Source organism: Chlamydotis macqueenii, chromosome 13 (assembly GCF_036417535.1).
Source record: "Chlamydotis macqueenii isolate bChlMac1 chromosome 13, bChlMac1.mat, whole genome shotgun sequence".
Lineage (NCBI taxonomy): Eukaryota > Metazoa > Chordata > Aves > Otidiformes > Otididae > Chlamydotis > Chlamydotis macqueenii.
In genome coordinates this window covers 22,214,160-22,237,259 of record NC_141568.1, presented here as the reverse complement: position 1 = coordinate 22,237,259, position 23,100 = coordinate 22,214,160, and the positions used below count along the sequence as shown (strand labels likewise).

Sequence of the window (23,100 nt, the reverse complement as noted above, 5' to 3'; positions counted from 1 at the left end):
CCCTGGCCCAAAACCCTGGCCCCTAGCCCTAACCCTGGACCAAAACCCTGGCCCCTAGCCCAAACCCTGGCCCCTAGCCCTAACCCTGGCCCCTGGCCCAAAACCCCGGTCCCTAGCCCTAACCCTGGCCCAAAACCCCGGCCCCTAGCCCTAACGCTGCCCCAAAACCCCAGCCCCTTACCCTAACCCAGGTCCAAAACCCTGGCCCCTAGCCCTAACCCTGGCCCAGAACACTGGCCCCCAGCACTACACCTGGCCCACAACCCCGGCCCCTAGCCCTAACCCTGGCCAAAAACCCTGACCCCTAGCCCTAACCCTGGCCCAGAACCCCGTCCCCTAGCCCTCACCCTGGCCCCTAGCCTTAACACTGGCCACTAGCCCAAACCCTGGCCCCTAGCCCTAAACCTGGCCCCTGGCCCAAAACCCTGGCCCCTAGCACTAACCCTGGCCCCTGGCCCAAACTCTGGCCCCTGGCCCAAAACCCTGGCCCCTAACCCTGGCCCCTGGCACAAAACCCTGGCCGCTAGCCCTAACCCTGGCCCAAATCCCTGCCCCTAGCCCTAACCCTGACCCCTAGCCCTAACCCTGACCCCTGGCCCAAAACCGTGGTCCCTAACCCTAACCCTGGCCCAAAACCCTGGCCCCTAGCCCTAAGCCTGGCCCCTAGCCCTAACCCCGGCCGCTAGCCTTAACCCCGGTACCTAGCCCTAACTCCGGCCCCTAGCCCTAACCCTGGCCCCTAGCCCTAACCCTGGCTGCTAGACCTAACCCTGGCCCAAAACCCTGGCCCCTAGCCCTAACCCTGGCCCCTGGCCCAAAACCCTGGTCCCTAGCCCTAACCCTGACCCCTGGCCCAAAACCCTGGCCCCTAGTTCTAACCCTGGCCCCTAGCCCTAACCCCGGCCGCTAGCCCTAACCCCGGTGCCTTGCCCTAACTCCGGTCCATAGCCCTAACCCTGGCCCCTAACCTTAAGCCTGGACCCTGGCCAAAAACCCTGGCTCAAAACCCTGCCCCCTGGCCCAAAACCCTGGCCCCTAGCCCTAACCCTGGCCGCTAGCCCTAAGCCTGGTCTCAGGCCCAAAACCCTGGCCCCTAGCCCTAACCCTGGCCCAGAACCCTGGCCCCTGGCCCAAAACCCTGGCCCCTGGCCTTAACCCTTGCCCCTAGCCCTAAGCCTGGACCCTAGCCATAAGCCTGGACCAAAACCCTGGCCCCTAGCCCTAACCCTGGCCCCTAGCCCTAACCCTGGCCCAAAACCCCGGCCCCTAGCCCTAACCCTGGGCCAAAAACCCCGGCCCCTAGCCCTAACCTTGGCCCAAAATCCAGGCCCCTAGCCCTAACGGTGGCCCAAAACCCCGGCCCCTAGCCCTAACCCTGGCCCACAACCCTGGCCCCTAGGCCTAACCCTGGCCCACAACCCCGGCCCCTAGCCCTAACCTTGGCCCAAAATCCCGGCCCCTAGCCCTAACCCTGGCCCAATACCCCGGCCCCTAGACCTAAACCTGACCCAAAACCCTGGCCCCTAGCCCTAACCCTGGCCCAGAACCCCGTCCCCTAGCCCTAACCCTGGCCCCTAGCCTTAACACTGGCCACTAGCCCAAACCCTGGCCCCTAGCCCTAAACCTGGCCCCTGGCCCAAAACCCTGGCCCCTAGCCCTAACCCTAGCCAAAGCGTCTGTCCCCTAACCCTAACCCAGGCCCCTAGCCCAACCCTGGCCCCTGGCTCAAAACCGTGGCCCCTAGCCCTAACCCTGGCCCCTGACCCAAAACCCTGGCCCCTAACCCTGGCCCCTGGCCCAAATCCCTGCCCCTAGACCTAACCCTGGCCCCTTGCCCTAACCCTGGCCTTTAGCCATAACCCTGGCCCAAAACCCTGGCCCCTAGCCCTAACCCTGGCCCAAAACCCTGTCCCCTAGCCCTAACCCTGGCCCAAAACCCTGCCCTCTACCCCTGACCCTGGCCCCTAGCCCTAACCCTGGCCCCTGTCCGAAAACCCTGGCCCCTAGCCCTAACCCTGGACCCTGGCCCAAAACCCTGGCCCCTAGCCCTAACCTTGGGCCAAAACCCCGGCCCCTAGTCCTAACCCTGGCCCCTAGCACTAACTCTGGCCCAAAACCATGGCCCCTAGCACTAACCCTGGCCCCTAGCCCTAAAACCTGGCCCCTAGCCCTAACCCTGGCCCAAAACCCTGGCCCCTAGCCCTAACCCTGGCACCTAGCCCTAACCCTGGCCCAAAACCCTGGCCCCAGCCCAAAACCCTGGCCCCTGGCCCAAAACCCTGGTACCTAGCCCAAACCCTGACCCCTGGCCCAAAACCCTCGCCCCTAGCCCTAACCCTGGCCCAAAACCCTGGCCCCTAGCCCTAACCCTCGCCCCTAGCCATAACCCCGGCCGCTAGCCCTAACCCCGGTGCCTTGCCCTAACTCCGGCCCCTAGCCCTAACCCTGGCCCCTAACCTTAAGCCTGGACCCTGGCCAAAAACCCTGGCTCAAAACCCTGCCCCCTGGCCCAAAACCCTGGCCCCTAGCCCTAACCCTGGCCGCTAGCCCTAAGCCTGGCCTCAGGCCCAAAACCCTGGCCCCTAGCCCTAACCCTGGCCCAGAACCCTGGCCCCTGGCCCAAAACCCTGGCCCCTGGCCTTAACCCTTGCCCCTAGCCCTAAGCCTGGACCCTAGCCATAAGCCTGGACCAAAACCCTGGCCCCTAGCCCTAACCCTGGCCCCTAGCCCTAACCCTGGCCCAAAACCCCGGCCCCTAGCCCTAACCCGGGCCAAAAACCCCGGCCCCTAGCCCTAACCTTGGCCCAAAATCCAGGCCCCTAGCCCTAACGGTGGCCCAAAACCCCGGCCCCTAGCCCTAACCCTGGCCCACAACCCTGGCCCCTAGGCCTAACCCAAGCCCACAACCCCGGCCCCTAGCCCTAACCTTGGCCCAAAATCCCGGCCCCTAGCCCTAACCCTGGCCCAATACCCCGGCCCCTAGACCTAAACCTGGCCCAAAACCCTGGCCCCTATACCTGACCCTGGTCCACAACCCCGGCCCCTAGCCCTAACCCTGGCCTACAACCCCGGCCCGTAGCCCTAACCCTGGCCCAATACCCCGGCCCCGAGCCCTAACCCTGGCCCAAAACCCTGGCCCCTAGCCCTAACCCTGGTCCACAACCCCGGGCCCTAGCCCTAACCCTGGCCTACAACCCCGGCCTGTAGCCCTAACCCTGGCCCCTAGCCCTAACCCTGGCCCAAAACCCCAGACCCTAGGCCTAACCCTGGCCCCTAGCCCTACCCCTGGCCCAAAACCCCGGCCCCTAGCCCTAACCCCCGCCCTAGCCCTAACCCCGGCCCCTAGACCTAACCCCAGCCTAAAACCCCGGCCCCTAGCCCTAACCCCAGCCCAAAACCCCAGCCCCAAGCCCTAAACCTGGCCAAATACCCCGGACCCTAGCCCTAACCCTGGACCACAACCCCGGACCCTAGCCCTAACCCTGGGCCAAAACCCCAGCCCCTAGCCCTAACCCTGGCCCAAAAACCCGGCCCCTAGCCCTAACCCTGGCCCCTAGCCCTAACCCTGGCCCCTAGCCCTAACCCTGGCCCAAAACCCCGGCCCCTAGGCCTAACCCTGGCCCCTATCCCTAACCCTGGCCCAAAACCCCCGCCCCTAGCCCTAGCCCCGGCCCCTAACCCAAACCCTAGCCCAAAACCCTGGCCACTAGCCCTAACACCGGCCCCTACCCCTAACCTTAGCCCAAAAGCCCGGCCCCTAGCCCTAACCCCGGCCCCTAGCCCTAACCCTGGCCCAAAACCCTGGCCCCAAGCCCTAACCCTGGTTGAAACCCCCGGCCCCTAGCCCTAACCCTGGCCCCTAGTCCTAACCCTGGCCCAAAACCCCGGTCCCTAGCCCTAACCCTGGCCAACAACCCTGGCCCCTAGCCCTAACCCTGGTTCATAGCCTTAACCCTAGCCCAAAACCCCGGTCCCTAGCCCTAACCCTGGCCAACAACCCTGGCCCCTAGCCCTAACCCTGGCCCAAAACCCCGGCCCCTAGCCATAACCCTGGTTCATAGCCTTAACCCTAGCCCAAAACCCCGGTCCCTAGCCCTAACCCTGGCCAACAACCCTGGCCCCTAGCCCTAACCCTGGCCCAAAACCCCGGCCGCTAGCCCTAACCCTGGCCCCAAAACCCGGCCCCCAGCCCTAACCCAGGCCCAAAAACACGGCCCCTAGCCCTAACCCTGGCCACTAGAACTAACACGGCCGAAGACACCGGCCCCTAGCCCTAACCGTGGCCCAAAACCCCAGCACCTAGCCCTAATCCTGGCCTAAAACCCCGGCCGCTAGCCCTATCCATGGGCCAAAACCCCGGCCCCTAGCCCTAACCCTGGCCCCTAGGCCTAACCCTGGCCCCTAGCCCTAACTCTGGCCCAAGACACCGGCCCCTAGCCCTAACTTTTGCCCGTAGCCCTAGCCCTGGCCCAAAACCCCGGCCCCTAGCCCTAACCCTGGCCCAAAACCCCGGCCCCTAGGCCTAAACCTGTCCCAAAACTTCTGCCCCTAGCCCGAACCCCAGCCCCTAACCCTAAACCCGGCCCCTAGCCCTAACCCTGGCCCCTAGCCGTAAACCTAGCCCCTAGCCCTAAACCTGACCCTAACCCTGGCCCCAAGGCCTAATCCTGGCCCCTAGCCCTAACCCTGGCCCCTTACCCTAACCCTGGCCCAAAACCCTGGCCACTAGCCCTAACCCCGGCCCCTAGCCCTAACCCTGGCCCCTTGCCCTAACCCTGGCCAAAAACCCTGACCACTAGCCCTAACCCCGGCCCCTAGCCCTAACCCTGGCCCAAAACCCCGGCCCCTAGCCCTAACCCCGGCCCCTAGCCTTAACCCTGGCCCAAAACCATGGCCCCTAGGCCTAACCCTGGCCCACAACCCCGGCCCCTAGCCCTACCCCTTGCCCAAAATCCCGGCCCCTAGCCCTAACCATGGCCCCTTACCCTAACCCTGGCCAAAAACCCTGGCCCCTAGCCCTAACCCTGGCCACTAGCCCTAACCCCGGCCCCTAGCCCTAACCCTTGCCCAAAACCCCGGCCCCTAGACCTAACCCTGGCCCAAAACCCTGGACCCTAGCCATAACCCTGGCCCAAAACCCCGGCCCCTAGCCTACCCCTGGCCCAAAACCCCTACCCTAGCCCAAACCCTGGCCCAAAACCCCGGCCCCTAGCCCTAACCCTCGCCCAAAACTCTGACCCCTAGCCCTAACCCCGGCCCCTAGCCCTAACCCTGGCCAAAAACTCCGGCCCCTAGCCCGAACCCCAGCCCGTAGCCCTAAACCCGGATCCTAGCCCTAACCCTTGCCCAAAACCCCGGCCCCTAGCCAAAACCCTGGCCCATAACCCCGGCACCTAACCCTAATCCTGGCCCAAAACCCTGGCCCCTAGCCCTAACCCTGGCCTCTAACCCTAGCCCTGGCCCAAAACCCCAGCCCCTAGCGCTAACCCTGGCCCAAAACCCCGTCCCCTAGCCCTAACCCTGGCCCAAAACCCCGGTCCGTAGCCCTAACCCTGGCCCAAAACCCCGGCCCCTAGTCCTAACTATGGCCCTAAACCCTGGCCCCTAGCCCTAACCCTGGCCCAAAACCCTGGCCCCTAGCCCTAACGTCGGCCCCTAGCCCTAACCCTGGCCCAAAACCTGGGCCCCTAGCCATAACCCCGGCCCCTAGCCCTAACCCTGGCCAAAAAGCCCGTCCCCTAGCCCTAACCCAGGCCCAAAACCCCGGCCCCGAGCCCTAACCCTGGCCCACAACCCCGGCCCCTAGCCCTAACCCTGGCCAAAAATGACAGACCCTAGCCCTAACCCTGGCCCCTTGCCCTAACCCTGGCCCAAAACCCCGGCCCCTAGCCCTAACTGTGGCCCCTAGCGCTAACCCTGGCCCAAAACCCTGGCCCCTAGCCCTAACCCTGGCCTTGTTTCTTCTGCGCAGCTTGCACAAAGCTCATTGCGGCTTTCGTGGTTCGAGTTGTGCATCGCCGGAGCTCTGCGGGAAAGAGCGAGAGTAGAGCCGCGAAAGCTCCGAGTGCGGCCAGCTCGCGTGTAGCCGCGATGATGCGCTGTTCGCCGGTTGGAGGGCGACTGCCTTCTGCGCGGCTGCTTCCAAGTTGACGGTAAGTGCCAGCTGTGTAGGACAGTGAAGAGGCTGACGCGTGTGTGTCCGTAGAGCTGCTAGAAAGCGTACGTGAAGAGCAGGAAGGGCTTTCAGAGCAGCCGGTTCTCGTCTTGGACAGTTGCCACACATCCGCACTTTTAGTGCCTCAGAACCCCGGACAGCTTGCAAAACACGGCTGTAACTGTCCCAGCGCAAGCTGTTCAGGAAAGCACAGAAATGCGATGTTCGCATGCTTTTAGCGCTGCTCGCAAGAAGCCTCCGGAGCAGGCACTTCTCGTGCGGCAACAAGCGTGCCTTCTACGATCTTTCCTAGCCTCTTTTCCTCCGGGCAGCCGGCTTTAGCTGATGTGAAGTGTTGGTGGGCAAATCATCCAGAGAAGAGTCGCAATGCTTCTGGGCTGTTAGCAAGAGCGAGTGAAGAGCAGCAAGAGCTTTCCTTGCTGAGCCTTTTCACGTTGGAGATTAGCTGGACATTTGCCGGTTTAGTGCCTTGTTTCTTCTGCGCAGCTTGCACAAAGCTCATTGCGGCTTTCGCGGTTCGAGTTGTGCATCGCCGGAGCGCTGCGGGAGAGAGCGAGAGAAGAGCCGCGAAAGCTCCGAGTGCGGCCAGCTCGCGTGTAGCCGCGATGATGCGCTGTTCGCCGGTTGGAGGGCGAGTGCCTTCTGCGCGGCTGCTTCCAAGTTGACGGTAACTGCCAGCGTGCTAGCTGTGTAGGACAGTGAAGAGGCTGACGTGTGTGTGTCCGTAGAGCTGCTAGAAAGCGTACGTGAAGAGCAGGAAGGGCTTTCAGAGCAGCCGGCTCTCGTCTTGGACAGTCGCCACACATCCGCACTTTTAGTGCCTCAGAACCCCGGACAGCTTGCAAAACACGGCTGTAACTGTCCCAGCGCAAGCTGTTCAGGAAAGCACAGAAATGCGATGTTCGCGTGCTTTTGGCGCTGCTCGCAAGAAGCCTCCGGAGCAGGCACTTCTCGTGCGGCAACAAGCGTGCCTTCTACGATCTTTCCTAGCCTCTTTTCCTCCGGGCAGCCGGCTTGAGCTGATGTGAAGTGTTGGTGGGCAAATCATCCAGAGAAGAGTCGCAATGCTTCTGGGCTGTTAGCAAGAGCGAGTGAAGAGCAGCAAGAGCTTTCCTTGCTGACCCTTTTCATGTGGGAGATTAGCTGGACATTTGCCGGTTTAGTGCCTTGTTTCTTCTGCGCAGCTTGCACAAAGCTCATTGCGGCTTTCGCGGTTCGAGTTGTGCATCGCCGGAGCTCTGCGAGAAAGAGCGAGAGAAGAGCCGCGAAAGCTCCGAGTGCGGCCAGCTCGCGTGTAGCCGCGATGATGCGCTGTTCGCCGGTTGCAGGGCGACTGCCTTCTGCGCGGCTGCTTCCAAGTTGACGGTAAGTGCCAGCGTGCTAGCTGTGTAGGACAGTGAAGAGGCTGACGTGTGTGTGTCCGTAGAGCTGCTAGAAAGCGTACGTGAAGAGCAGGAAGGGCTTTCAGAGCAGCCGGTTCTCGTCTTGGACAGTCGCCACACATCCGCACTTTTAGTGCCTCAGAACCCCGGACAGCTTGCAAAACACGGCTGTAACTGTCCCAGCGCAAGCTGTTCAGGAAAGCACAGAAATGCGATGTTCGCGTGCTTTTAGCGCTGCTCGCAAGAAGCCTCCGGAGCAGGCACTTCTCGTGCGGCAACAACCGTGCCTGCTACGATCTTTCCTAGCCTCTTTTCCTCCGGGCAGCCGGCTTGAGCTGATGTGAAGTGTTGGTGGGCAAATCATCCAGAGAAGAGTCGCAATGCTTCTGGGCTGTTAGCAAGAGCTTTCCTTGCTGACCCTTTTCACGTTGGAGATTAGCTGGACATTTGCCGGTTTAGTGCCTCGTTTCTTCTGCGCAGCTTGCACAAAGCTCATTGCGGCTTTCGCGGTTCGAGTTGTGCATCGCCGGAGCTCTGCGGGAAAGAGCGAGAGAAGAGCCGCGAAAGCTCCGAGTGCGGCCAGCTCGCGTGTAGCCGCGATGATGCGCTGTTCGCCGGTTGGAGGGCGACTGCCTTCTGCGCGGCTGCTTCCAAGTTGACGGTAAGTGCCAGCCTGCTAGCTGTGTAGGACAGTGAAGAGGCTGACGCGTGTGTGTCCGTAGAGCTGCTAGAAAGCGTACGTGAAGAGCAGGAAGGGCTTTCAGAGCAGCCGGTTCTCGTCTTGGACAGTCGCCACACATCCGCACTTTTAGTGCCTCAGAACCCCGGACAGCTTGCAAAACACGGCTGTAACTGTCCCAGCGCAAGCTGTTCAGGAAAGCACAGAAATGCGATGTTCGCGTGGTTTTAGCGCTGCTCGCAAGAAGCCTCCGGAGCAGGCACTTCTCGTGCGGCAACAAGCGTGCCTGCTACGATCTTTCCTAGCCTCTTTTCCTCCGGGCAGCCGGCTTGAGCTGATGTGAAGTGTTGGTGGGCAAATCATCCAGAGAAGAGTCGCAATGCTTCTGGGCTGTTAGCAAGAGCTTTCCTTGCTGACCCTTTTCACGTTGGAGATTAGCTGGACATTTGCCGGTTTAGTGCCTCGTTTCTTCTGCGCAGCTTGCACAAAGCTCATTGCGGCTTTCGCGGTTCGAGTTGTGCATCGCCGGAGCTCTGCGAGAAAGAGCGAGAGAAGAGCCGCGAAAGCTCCGAGTGCGGCCAGCTCGCGTGTAGCCGCGATGATGCGCTGTTCGCCGGTTGGAGGGCGACTGCCTTCTGCGCGGCTGCTTCCAAAACACCTGGCTATAGAAGAAACAGAAAGCTCGGATGGCAGCCAAGATAAACCTGCCTCTGTCATCCAAGCGGCTCCTCTTTTCTCTCCCGACCAAGCAGTGAGTGCCTGGTTTACCGATGCTTCCGCAAAAAGAGAAGGGAAAGTCTGGAAATATCGAGCAGTAGCACTCCATACCTCCTCTGATGAACAAATTATTACAGAGGGAGTGGGCAGCGCTCAAGTAGGAGAGTTAATTGCAGTGTGGAGTGTTTTCCAGAGTGAAGCTCAAGCCACTTCTCCCATCCACATCTATACTGATTCCTACGCTGTGTTTAAGGGTTGTACTGAATGGCTGCCTTTTTGGGAGCAAAATGAATGGGAGGTTAACAGAATCCCAGTGTGGCAAAAGGAAAAAATGGCAAGATATCTTAAACATTGCTAAACAGGGGAACTTTGCCGTGGGATGGGTAGCTTCTCATCAGGCAGATGGGGGCTCAGCGGGTAAATGGAATAACAGAGCGGATGAGTTAGCAAGGCTAGCCCCTGTACAAAAGGACCAAGTCACAGAAGATTGGGAACGCCTGCTAGAATGGTTGCATGTAAAGCGTAAACACACAGGAGCTAAGGACCTGTATCGTGAAGCCCTTGCTCGAGGCTGGCCTGTCACCAGAGCAACATGCGAAACTTGCATATCTGCCTGTGAGCAATGTCGTAGGCGACTGGAAAGACACCCTTTAGAAGATGATCCCCTGCATCTAAGAGAGGGTAAAGGTTTGTGGGATGCGTGGCAGGTGGATTATATTGGACCCTTTAAGAAATCAGGAGGGAAACATTTTGTGTTGGTGGGAGTGGAAATAATATCAGGACCAGTCCAAGCAGAAGCCTTTAACAGGGCTACGGGAGAAAGCACTGTGAGATCATTGCGACAATGGTTTGGAACTTTTCCCAAACCACAAGAAATACAGTCTGATAACGGTTCCCACTTCACTGCCAGAATAGTACAGGATTGGGCACGATGTGAAGGGATTAAATGGATTTTTCACACTCCTTATTATCCACAAGCTAATGGTATTGTAGAAAGAACCAATCGTTTGCTGAAACGACTTTTGAAACCACAGGAAGGCAATTGGGATGCTCGCCTGTGGGAAGCTGTCAAAAGGTGTAAATGACAGATGGGGGGTAAATGGATGCCCTAAAATCACTGCCTTCTGTCCAAAAGTCCCTACTTTAATCCCTTCTTTAAAAGGACCGAATGACTCTAAAAATCCAGCTCACCTCCCAGGACAACCTGTTTTAGTGGAGCTTCCCACTGCGGGAACAGTACCATTGGTCCTAAAAACCCCTCTAAATGCGTATGCGTGGGTAGCCTCTGATGCCCTGGGAAAGGGACATCGGATAAATACCCCTTGGATAGTTCCGTCATTTTAACTGTGCCTCAAGGAGGCAAGCTCTGTTATTTTATCTTGCAGAAGAACTCTGAGGGACAACAGTGAGTGGGAAAAGCTGCACATGGATGATAATTTGGAAGCATAAATTCTAAAAATGACCAATTTTTTAATTGGACCTGGGATTAGGCTTACAATATTTTTCTGCATCTTACCACTAACCTGTAATCAAAAGAACACCGAATGGCCATGGTCTCACACCTACCTTAGGTTTACAGGAAGCATGGGACCACCTTTTAAACGGTTGGACTTAAACTTGGCCACTGTGGTTAAGCATGAAATGGAAATGTACTCAGAGCATGAGTGGGGCTGGGACAGAGACAGCAGGGCTCCCCTCTTGATGGGAACAATTGGAGAAAAAATTCAAATAGGTTGCCGAATGGTCAATGGATCTATCCATGAAAAAGCAACCCAAATTATTGTAAGAAGAACTAATGAATCTGTATTCACAAAGAGTCTTTGTGTCCTTGAAAAGGAAAAATTGGAATGCTGGAGTAATTTTACACTAACCCAACCTGTCTTTGTAATCTGTCTCTGGAATAACCAGAAAGGTGACGTGGCACTGACATTCAAATTTAAAATGGCCATTATTGAGCCAACAACTACTACTCCCAGCCCCAACATGACAAGATACACAGCACCTCTTACCACTGAACCAGTTATTGTACTGAACCCGAAAATTTTTGAGATTGGACCATATGTAACTAGAAATATGGGCCAGCAACAGATGTTATTCAATCCATCATGGTCCCTGAAACAAGTTGAATTGTCAATGCAAAATAATGCTTCAGAAATTCAGCCAGCTTGCTCACCTTTCCTAAAAACCTCTTACGAGGGATGGACAACCTGGCTGCAAAAACGGACCCCTTCCGAGAAACGAATAAAGAGAGACCTAACTGGTGTTCTGGGAACAGGATTGGGAGTTCTAAATAGTATTGATTCAGAGGTATTGATGAACAAATTGGCTACCACAACTAGTGACCTGACTAAATTGCAACGTCCTTTACGATCTTCCCTATTGGCTTTGGGAACTAATCAATGGATGTTATAAAATATATTACCAAAATGGGAGAAGGTGAATGAAAAAGACCATGAATTGGTTATAGATGCACTCGGTGTGGTCCAAAACAACCTCTCCCTGGCTCTCAGTTGTATCCAAGCTCAACTGTGGATGCAATCAGTAGCCGCATCAATTATAAGAGAAGGTGAAGAAGGCACTTTCCCCACTGAAATTCGGAAAATAGTTTGGGACGGTGCCACTGACTTTGAAAGGAAATTCCAGTCCTGGTGGTATGTGGTTAATTTTACCTATAACCCCATCGACAACGTGGCCACAGCTTTTGTGTTAACCATACACAATGCTTCGGTAGATACAATGTACCCAATCATTGCGCTAGGACTGAACCACAACAGAACTGTACTCTATCCTCTAGAGCATAGAGTATGGGCCTGGAAAAAAGGAGATAAATGGCAAAGTATTGATGTTGATGCATGTATTGTGCGGGAACAACAAGGATTCATTTGTGAAAGCAATACCATCAGAGCCCAAGACATTTGTCTTGGCACTGAACAAAACATTTGCCATTTCGAGATTCGTCCTGACGAAAACCCTGAGACAATACTTGTATATATTGGCAAAGGTTGTGCATGCTTACGGACTGTTTGCGATTCCATAGCTGTAAGTGATGTAGTTGTAGATACTAGGAACCACTCAAATTTTTGTGTTTGTAATTTTACTAAAATCACTGGATGTGACTTTTCTTACTTAGCACCGGTGACCTCTCACAAACTCTTGCAATCTAATTACACACTGATTCATGAACTGCTACCTGCACCAATTGGAATGAATCTCACTTTGGTAAAAAAATTATTACACCACCACGATTTGATCAAGATCCTGGGAAAGATCAGGGAAAACGGACAAAAAGCCTTAGTAACAGTTCATGATGTGGATGAAATCCACCGTGTTTTGGAAAGGATAGAAAAAGATTCAGAACATAGATGGTGGGACACAGTTTTTGGGTGATCACCTACTGTGACAGGCATGTTGAACAAATTGTGTCACCCCATTATTGTTCTCTTAATACTGGTCCTAATAAGTTTTGTTTTATCAGCAATACTGTATGTTAGAATTTGGAAAATGATGAATCAGTTGACACATTTGACTTCTGTACTTAATGCACACAGTCTGCTAAATGTTCCAACCTACATAGATATTCCAAAATCTGCTAGTGCAAGGCAGATTGCCTAGAGAAAAACATGATATAGAATTAGAAGATTTTTAGTGTATGTTAGAGAAACAGCTTAACTTTTTGCAAATTGTATGGTAATTATGCTGCTGTTACTTTTCTCTTTCTCTTTCTCTCTTCTTTCCTGTCTCCCTTTGAGGGTTATGCTACCACCATGCGGTCCTGACGACAATGTTGAGCCACGGGGTGGTGTAAGGGTCGGTCAGAAAATCAGTATTGTCTCAACCTTGTCATCGAGGACTTCCAGGTGGACTATGGACTTGATCTGGCCTAAAAGTTAGGCTCACAACTTGACATGAGTTGCTGTGAGCAGCCTGCCTGAGATGCAGTTGTGTTTTTTTTTTCCTCCCGGGAACAGAACGGAACTGTTATGGACAAGGCCGACTCTGGCCTAAGAACAAAATATACAACATCCTTGAAACGGCGGACAGAGGGGCGCAGAGGTGCCACGGCTCATCCCTGTTGTCAAAACTGGCAGAGATAACTGTGCAGCTGCTATCGAGGAGGATGAATCACAACTGCTGTCTCAAAAACAACGGTGAGAAAGTGCCCTTTAACGGAACTTTGCTAATTATAATGTACAAAAACCACACTTCTATCCTAAGGGCCGAGAGCAGGCGGAGATCCCCACAGTAAGGAGGAGCAAGGTTTGCCACTTGGCATAAAAGGTCGACCCCTAACAACGAGACCTCCGAAGAGCTCTCCCCACCAAGGATCGACATCGATCGTGAGGACCGGCAGGACTCTGCCTGGACCTGGGACCGTAGGGATGCCTTGGACCCGTGGCGGTAGCTATTATCTTCTTTTTTTCCTTCCCTATCTTTACTTTTCCTTTTCACTCCCTTTCACCTATTGCACGCCGCTTTACGGGCAAAATAATAAAGTTTGTGCTGTTTGATTGAAACCAACCCCTTTGGCGTGTTCACCGTAATTTTGCACTTCGAGATCGCATTAAAAGAACCATCACGAGTCCCCAGTGGGCCGTGACACCCCCACTCCTCAACAGTGTAGGTGCCCACAGAGAGAGCAAACCCTGCTCTCACCAGATCCAGAGGGAAGAAGGCCTGGGCTGCACAGCGCTGGCAGGAGGCCGTGAGGCATTATGGTCAGTGGGGATCTGACAAATAAAGGTGGTTGAGAAGGGAAAGAGAGAATCCCAGCTCTCTGTGTGCAAAATAACTCCAGCGGGGCAGATGGACACCTCTACAGGTTTCCTTGCATGTCCTGAGTAGGAAGAGGTTTCGTTATCCTAAACGTGGGCACCTGCTGTCATTTCTGTTTGCCAAAGGAATTTCCCAACAGCCTCCAAGGTGAAGCCCCAGACACTGCTCTGTCCCTAACTGCTCCACCTGAGCCTGCAGCCTCCTGCACAAAGCTTGGGCCACCTCGGGCACCTCAGCTGTCACCAGGGCTTTGCATCTAAAGAACTCCCTGCTGCCCTCCATCTCCAGTAAGGAGGAGGGGAGCTGAGAGAAAGAGCTCACAGGCAAATGCCCTTTTGTGCTCAGCTGAACAGGGGCAAGAGGAATCCCAGCTCCTGTGGGTTTGTGGTGTGCATGGAAGGGAGCTGAGTCCTCTTCTAGCACCAGCACTACAGACCCAGGGTGAGATGCCTGCACTGACTGCGCTGAATCCCTTCCCTCAGCAGGGGTAGAGGACATCCCTCACTTTGGGTATTCTGCCTGCTGACGGGACAAGAACAGGTGATATTTAGAGCTGACTCTGTCTGTGAGCAGGAAAATGGCAGTGCTTGAAAAGACGTGACTCTTCTCTCCCAGCTGAGGAGCAAAACGCCTGTGGTGGCTGCAGGCTGTTTGGCAGCAGGTTCCCCTGCAGCCCCAGGGACACCTGGAGGGAGCCCCGAGGGGACAGAGAAAGTGCCGCCTTGGGCTGGGCCTCTGCTGCTGAGCTGGGCTGCGCTCCTGGGATGGAGGGAGCTGATGGCAAGCGGGCACCGCTGCAGAGAGACAGCTCTGCCCAGGAGCAGCTCCTCTGCCAAGCGCAGCAGGGCTGAGGGCTCTGCCTGCAGGCAGCGAGGGGAGAGGGCTGGTGCAGAGAGAGGGGAAAGGCAGCCTGGGCTGGGACGGTGCTGAGAGCTCACTGGGGAGGAATCTTCACAGCTCTGGACAAGGTAAGTCTCTGAGTGCAGGGCAGTGAAGTTGAGGATCCTGGAGCGAACTCTGAAAGCTCGTGCATCCCACAGCCAGTAGGATCTTTCTGAAGGACTCTCACGGTTTCCATTTTGTAGAGGAGGACAGGCTCCAGAGCAGGGCTTGTCTGCTGCACTCTCAGAAGGACAGAGCATGACAGTTGTCTTTGCTCAAGAACGGCTGCAGGGCTGTGCAGGCGGGTGTGCAGGCAGGGGTGCCCAGGGCTGTCCTTCAGAGCAGGGTCCCTGCAGCCCAGGGGCTGTGTGCTGGGGCAGGGACTCTGCCGCCTGCCAGGCTCAGCACTCAGCCTGCCCGGGGAGCTCCCAGCGCTGCTGTGGGGAGAAGCTGCGGGGGGAAGGAGCGACCCCCAGGATGGTAGGGTCCTTCTGCTTATGAGAGGGTGCTGTGAGGGTCAAGGCTGCTCAGAGCTTCAGCTCACTCTAAGAATATTTGCAATAGGAGGTTTGAAGGAGAAGACAAAGATAAGTATTGCTACAAAGATAAGAAACTTACCAGAGCCTGTGTTTTCCATTGCCTACTCTTTGGAAATGGGAGGGGATTAATAATAACAGCCATAAATGTTGACAAGTCACTCAGACCCCTGAACTCCAGCTGAGTGATCAGGACGTCTTCGAGGATCTCCTAATGCACTTCCAGCCTCTCCTCTGCCTGTGGACAGTACCAGCATCATCTCTGCTGGAACCATCACACTTAGTCTGACCTCTGCTTTTTTTCTAACTGCAAACAGGCAGATGTGCCAGGCTACACCCCGTGGCAGGTTGCTACAGGGTAAAGTTCAATGTGCAGAGGTTGGGATGGAGTTTGTGAGTGCTGACTGGGAAAAGTCACGGGACACTGAAACATCTCTCAGGACAAGAATCTCCAGGTGAGAGGGATATTATCAGAGAATTAGAGGAAACTAAAATTAGAAATGTGGTAGGGAGAATCCAGAAAACTCTGTATATGATCCCCTGCAATGCAGTCCCCTTCCTCGAGCAAGCCCCCTGGCCTCCTCTCCCACCCACCAGAGCCTCTGCCCCCAGGGCTGGGGGATCCCAGACATGAACCCCCTCCTGTGAGGCCAGAGCTCCAGCAGAGCCGTGGTGAAGCTCTCCAGTGTCCATGTCCCTCTGCAGAGCACAGGGGCTGAGAGCAGCTGCCCGGCGATGGTGGTGTCGGGGAGGGGGCACGCACAGCTGGGGGAGGGGGACGCTGTCCTGAGTGCCCGCCTGCCTCTGCCCTGCCTGCTGGCAGCCAGACCCTCGCTCTGTGTTTGCTTCTCTCTCCACTTGTCTCTGTTATTGCTGCTGTTATTTTGTTCTTGCTGCCAGGCTCGCTGGGGAGGTGCAGTTTCAGCTGCAGGGTCCCACCCGGATCTTGTGGGTCCTTCCATGCAGCCGTGTCCATGGGAACAAGTGTCCCAGCTTTCCTCTTAGCTGTGGGGCTCTGGGCAGTGCAGTGTGTGGGGCTGGAGAGGCAGCTGGTTTCCCCTGAATCAGATGATATACTTCAGACATTTGGCCATGTCCTTGAGGTGTCCTCCCAAGCTATGACACGCCCTCCAGAATGTGAAGCTGTCCCCTTGCACAATTTGTTATCTGGAAGCCCCATGGAGAAGCGCTGTGGGGTTGGTGAAATGAGCCCTGTGTGTCCTTGGCTGGAAGTGGGGTGCTGAGACCTTGAGAAGGGGTGAGACGTTCAGTGGTCAGCACAGCATCCTTCTGCTCTCAGCAGTGTCTGGTTGTTTTTCAGGGTAACGCATGAGTGTGATCACCCTCCACCTCATGAAGAACAAGCCCAGGGCAGCTAGGAACAAGTTGGAGGCACAGACCAGCTCCCCTCCCTCTGCACTAAGCCACAGGCAATCCTCTGGCCTCACAGGACTGGCTCTGTTCTCCCTGAGGGCAGCAGAAATGCTGTCTGACATCCACGGATACTCTCCAGGTGAGATGGGGGAGCTTTAAGAACCCCAGACCTCTCAAACTGCCTTCTGCCATCTCAATTTCTTTAACTCTGGGAGTGCAGATGGTGAAAAGCTCTTCTGAGCTAGGAGCAGTTTGTTCTGAACACCAGGACCGGACTTTGTCCCCCACCATTTCCATGAACCCACTGCTGCAGAGCAGGGCTGACTCCTCAGCAGCCAGTGTGCAGAGGCCTTCTCCTCAGGGCACACTCAGGAGCACCAACCAGAGCTCCAGGCACAGTGGTGAAGGAAGGTCGGCTGGAAAAGGAACGGGTGCAAGGGCATGGGGGGTTGTGTGTAGCAGGGTGAGGGTCAAGGAGAAAGACTGACTTTTGTCAGAGAAGTCTCCCCTAACTCTTTATTGATTCTTCCTCTCATGACAGGACGCCGTGCACGGAGGCAACAACTGTCCAACACCAGCGGCCTGACCAAGTTCCTCCTCCTGGCATTCGCAGACACACGGGAGCTGCAGCTCTTGCACTTCTGGCTCTTCCTGGGCATCTACCTGGCTGCCCTCCTGGGAAACGGCCTCATCGTCACTGCCATAGCCTGCGACCACCGCCTCCACACCCCCATGTACTTCTTCCTCCTCAACCTCTCCATCATTGACTTTGGTTGCATCTCAACCACTCTACCCAAAGTCATGGCCAATTCCCTCTGGGACACCAGAGCCATCTCTTTCTCTGGATGTGCTGCTCAAGTCTTTTGGTTTCTCTTTTTCATTGTAGCAGAGTACTATCTTCTCACCGTCATGGCCTACGACCGCTATGTTGCCATCTGCAAACCCCTGCACTACGGGACCCTCCTGGGCAGCAGAGCTTGTGTCCACATGGCAGCAGCTGCCTGGGGTGGTGTGTTTCTTACTGCTGTCCTGCACACGGCCAGTACATTTGGCATACCACTCTGCCAGGGCAATGCTGTGGACCAGTTCTTCTGTGAAGTTCCCCAGATCCTCAAGCTCTCCTGCTCACACTACTACCTCAGGGAAGCTGGGCTTCTTGGTGTTAGTTTTTCTGTAGCTGTTGGGTGTTTTGTGTTCATTGTTGTGTCCTATGTGCGGATCTTCAGGGCCGTGCTGAGGATCCCCTCTGAGCAGGGACGGCACAAAGCCTTTTCCACGTGCCTCCCTCACCTGATTGTGGTCTCCCTGTTCATCAGCACTGCCATGTTTGCTTATCTGAAGCCTCCCTCCATTTCCTCCCCATCCTTGGATCTGGTGGTGGCTCTTTTTTATTCGGTGGTGCCTCCAGCAGTGAACCCCCTCATCTACAGCATGAGGAACCAGGAGCTCAAGGATGCCCTGAAGAAGCTCATTCAATCAGTAATTTTTCAGCAGGTATAAGCTGCCCACATCTTCTTACAAGTTATTTCCAATGTATCTGGGGAACCTCCTCTGTGTTGGGCACTTTATCTGTGACACTTCTGTTTCTGCAGGAATTTCTGCATCCACTCCACTTCTCCAGAGACATGAACCCACTCTATGTGACCCAGAGGTCTTTGCACATGTGTCTGGCACAGCGGTATAGATGGCCTCCCAGGTCACATCTCAGTAACAAAAAGGGATTTTCTCAGTGCCGGTGTCTGAAGGTTCTGGTTTTTCTCCAAAGCTGTGGTCAGGAAAAGGCTGTAGAAATTGCCGCCACAAAGCCGTGCTGCTGTGCTGGGGTTCTCCATGGGCCGAGGGGAGAAGGGCATGGGGCAATGAACTAGGGAAGGAAACTTGGGCTGAGCTTTCACTTGTGGGTGCCCAGTGGACCCAGAGATGGTGAGTGATGAGCAGGGATCTGCCAGGGACTCTCTCCCTGTGGCTCCCACGCACCACAGCCTGCTCGCTCTGCAGAGCAGCACCACCACCTTGGGTCCCCACAGGGACCACGGGAAGAGGGCAGAAGCACCTGATCAGGCCAGGACAGACACAGGCCCTTGGGGAAAGACTCTCTAGAGGCACGCACATCCCTGGAGAAGAGCAAAGGAACAACTCTCTAGTTCCCAGGGGAAATTAACGACACCTGGACACCCAGGGGATGCTCTCCCAAAACAACTGTCCCAGACTGGTCCCGCACACCAGCCATTTCTATCTCTGGCCGTACATTCCAGTCCTGAGGAGCGGCCTTTGCTGCATGGCCACCTCTGGCCTCCTCTGGGGCTCAGTGATGCCCAACTCCATGCTGTTATTCACAAAAAGGAAACGAGTTTCACACGGACACTCATCACGCACCACGTCCCACTGCTTTTGGCACAGCTGGGCTGTCAGCCAAGCCCATTCTCAGACAACTCCAGCTAGATGAAGTATTCATGGCCCTGTTTCAACAAATTTTAAAAATCTCCATTGATTGAGATCCCACATACAGTCCTGGGTCCGTACTCAGACCTCTGGCTCTCAAGATTTATCAAACACGCAGCATGTGCAGCTTCTCTTTTTGGGCAAAGAAGAGGTGACTTGGGGAAGATCAATTTAATTTATTGCCAATTAAAATAGATTTAGATGGTGAGAAACTCTGACAAAATATTAAAGACCATTCCCCAACCTCCACTCCCCTTTTTCCCAGGCTCAAATTGCTCCATTCCTTGTTCTTCTATCCATCCAGACCCAGAGAGGACCAGGGGGGATTGCGAATGGGGGCCCATGGTAATTTCTGCCACTCTACGCTCCCTACATTTAACACCAAAATCCCACATTTTGCCCCCAAGATCCCGCTATTTCCCCCAAAATCCCACATAAAACCCCCAAATTCCCGCATTTTTGTCCCAAATCCCCGCATTTCGCACCAAAATCCAATATTTTGCCCCCAAAATCCCGCGATTTCCCCCCAAAATCCCACATTTTTGCCCAAAATTCCCAGATTTTAAACCAAAATCCCACATTTTGCCCCCAAAATCCCGCGATTTCCCCCCAAAATCCCCCATTTTTCCCCTAAAACCCCACATTTTGCCCGCAAAATCCTGCAATTTCCCCCCCAAATCCCACATTTTTGCCCCAAATTCCCACATTTCGCAACAAAATCTGACATTTTGCTCCCAAAATGCTGTGATTTCCCCAAATTCCCCCATTTTGCCCCCCAAATCCCACATTTTTACCCCAAATTCCCACATTTTTGCACCAAAATCCCGCATTTTTGCCCCAATTTCCCCCATCTCGCACCAAAATCCCACATTGTTGCCCTAAAATCCCGCGATTTCCCACCAAATTCCCCTGTTTTGCCCCCCAAATCCCACATTTTTGACCCAAATCCCCGCATTTTACACCAAAATCCCCCATTTTGCCCCCAAATCCCGCATTTTTGACCCAAATTCCCACATTTCAAACCAAATTCCCACATTTTGCCTCCAAAATCCCGAAATTTCCCCCCAAATCCCCCATTTTTACCCTAAAACCCCATATTTTGCCCGCAAAATCCTGCAATTTCCCCCCAAAATCCCGGATTTTTGCCCCAAATTCCCGCATTTCACACCAAAATCCCACATTTTGCCCCCAAAATCCCACATTTTTTCCCGAAATTCCCACATTTTGCCCCCAAATCCCACATTTTTGACCCAAATCCCCGCATTTCACACCAAAATCCCACATTTTGCCCCCAAAATCCCACATTTTTTTCCCGAAATTCCCACATTTTGCCCCCAAATCCCACATTTTTGACCCAAATCCCCGCATTTTACACCAAAATCCCACATTTTGCCCCCAAAATCCTGCTATTTCCCCCAAAATCCCCCAATTTTGCCCCAAATTCCCGCATTTTTGCCCCAAATCCCCGCATTTTGCACCAAAATCCAATATTTTGCCCCCAAAATCCCGCGATTTCCCCCAAAATCCCCCATTTTTACCCTAAAACCCCACATTTTGCCCGCAAAATCCTGCAATTTCCCCCCAAAATCCCGCATTTTTGCCCCAAATTCCCACATTTCGCAACAAAATCTGACATTTTGCTCCCAAAATGCTGTGATTTCCCCAAATTCCCCCATTTTGCCCCCCAAATCCCACATTTTTGCCCCAAATTCCCACATTTTTGCACCAAAATCCCGCATTTTTGCCCCAATTTGTTGACGCGGAAGAAACGGACACTGCTGACGACCAATATGATCAAGCAAATGCCAATCTATTGTTGATACATCCCGGTTAATATAGCCCTTCTAATTCCGTATCATGCGCAAGCTCTCTACTAATTGGTTAACTATATCATGCACGCGCTCCTAGCTAAAATATGATTCGTTAAGTCTCTATGTTCACGCGCACGGCTCTCTCCACCTGCACCCTGCTTAACGTTCAGCCCCCAGTCACGTATGCCAGCTGTTTTCCTTCTTCTCAAGGTTGCTTCGTTTACTTTCTCACAGGAAGCTTCATTACTTTCTCACAGGCGGCCTCATTATTTTCTCACAGGTGGCTTCAGTACTTTCTCACAAGCGGCTTCAGTGATGTCCTTGAGGCCTGCTGCTCACAAACATAACAATTCCATTCGGTCTGGATTGTTCACTAAGTGCCCCTGGTACTCCAGGTATCCAACACCAATTTCCCCCATCTCGCACCAAAATCCCACATTGTTGCCCTAAAATCCCGCGATTTCCCACCAAATTCCCCCGTTTTGCCCACCAAATCCCACATTTTTGACCCAAATCCCCGCATTTTACACCAAAATCCCCCATTTTGCCCCCAAATCCCGCATTTTTGACCCAAATTCCCACATTTCAAACCAAATTCCCACATTTTGCCTCCAAAATCCCGCATTTTCCCCCCAAATCCACCATTTTTACCCTAAAACCCCACATTTTGCCCGCAAAATCCTGCAATTTCCCCCCAAATTCCAGCATTTTTGCCCCAAATTCCCGCATTTCACACCAAAATCCCACATTTTGCCCCCAAAATCCCACATTTCTTCCCGAAATTCCCACATTTTGCCCCCAAATCCCACATTTTTGACCCAAATCCCCGCATTTTACACCAAAATCCCACATTTTGCCCCCAAAATCCCACATTTTGCCCCCAAAATCCTGCTATTTCCCCCAAAATCCCACATAAAACCCCCAAATTCCCGCATTTTTGCCCCAAATCCCCGCATTTCGCACCAAAATCCAATATTTTGACCCCAAAATCCCGCTATTTCCCCCAAAATCCCCCAATTTTGCCCCAAATTCCTGCATTTTGCACCAAAATCCCACATTTTCCCCCCAAAATCCCACGATTTCCCCCCAAATTTTCCCATTTTGCCCCCCAAATCCAATATTTTTGCCCCAAATTCCCCCATTTCACACCAAAATCCCATATTTTTCCCCAAAATCCCGCGATTTCCCCCCGAATTCCCCCATCTCGCCCCCCAAATCCCACATTATTCCCCCAAATTCCCGCATTTCGCACCAAAATCCCACATTTTGTCCCCAAAATCCCGCTATTTCCCCCCAAATTCCCCCGTTTCGCCCAAATCCCACATTTTTGCCCTAAAACACCACATTTTGCCCCCAAAATCCCACGATTTCCCCCCAAAATCCCGCATTTTTGACCCAAATTCCCACATTTCACACCAATATCCCACATTTTGCCCCCCCAAATCCCGCAATTTCCCCCAAAAATCCCCCATTTTTGCCCCAAATTCCTGCATTTTGCACCAAAATCCCACATTTTCCCCCCAAAATCCCACGATTTCCCCCAAATTCCCCCATTTTGCCCACCAAATCCCACATTTTTGCCCCAGATTCCCCCATTTCACACCAAAATCCCACATTTTGCCCCAAAATCCCGCGATTTCCCCCCAAAATCCCGCATTTTTTCCCCCAAAACCCCACATTATTCCCCCAAATTCCCGCATTTCGCACCAAAATCCCACATTTTGCCCCCAAAATCCCGCTATTTCCCCCCAAATTCCCCCGTTTCGCCTACCGAAATCCCACATTTTTGCCCTAAAACCCCACATTTTGCCCCCAAAATCCCGCGATTTCCCCCCAAAATCCCACATTTTTGCCCAAAATTCCCAGATTTTAAACCAAAATCCCACATTTTGCCCCCAGAATCCTGTGATTTCCCGCAAAATCCCCCATTTTACCCCTAAAACCCCATATTTTGCCCGCAAAATCCTGCAATTTCCCCCCCAAATCCCACATTTTTGCCCCAAATTCCCACATTTCGCAACAAAATCTGACATTTTGCTCCCAAAATGCTGTGATTTCCCCAAATTCCCCCATTTTGCCCCCCAAACCCCACATTTTTACCCCAAATTCCCACATTTTTGCACCAAAATCCCGCATTTTTGCCCCAATTTCCCCCATCTCGCACCATAATCCCACATTGTTGCCCTAAAATCCCGCGATTTCCCCCCAAATTCCCCCGTTTTGCCCACCAAATCCCACATTTTTGACCCAAATCCCCGCATTTTACACCAAAATCCCCCATTTTGCCCCCAAATCCCGCATTTTTGACCCAAATTCCCACATTTCAAAC

At 54.1% G+C, this 23,100-nt stretch overlaps 1 protein-coding gene and 1 pseudogene across 1 annotated transcript; both read left to right on the top strand.

The window, feature by feature from the left end:
- Nucleotides 1-10,894: 10,894 nt before the first annotated feature.
- LOC147599163 (uncharacterized) lies at nt 10,895-13,816 on the top strand (annotated as a pseudogene).
- Nucleotides 13,817-16,473: 2,657 nt separating this feature from the next.
- LOC147599162 (olfactory receptor 14C36-like) lies at nt 16,474-18,018 on the top strand. Its single transcript, XM_086758467.1, has 2 exons — nt 16,474-16,657; nt 17,060-18,018. Exons 1-2 carry the CDS (start codon nt 16,474-16,476, stop codon nt 18,016-18,018), a joined length of 1,143 nt encoding a protein of 380 aa, XP_086614593.1.
- The last annotated feature ends 5,082 nt before the right edge of the window (nt 18,019-23,100 follow it).

Coding starts and splice junctions, on each gene's coding strand:
- LOC147599162 (XM_086758467.1), top strand. CDS start 16,474: ATGAGTGTGATCACCCTCCACCTCATGAAGAACAAGCCCAGGGCAGCT. Junction 16,658..17,059: donor CATCCACGGATACTCTCCAG/GTGAGATGGGGG, acceptor CTCTCATGACAG/GACGCCGTGCACGGAGGCAA.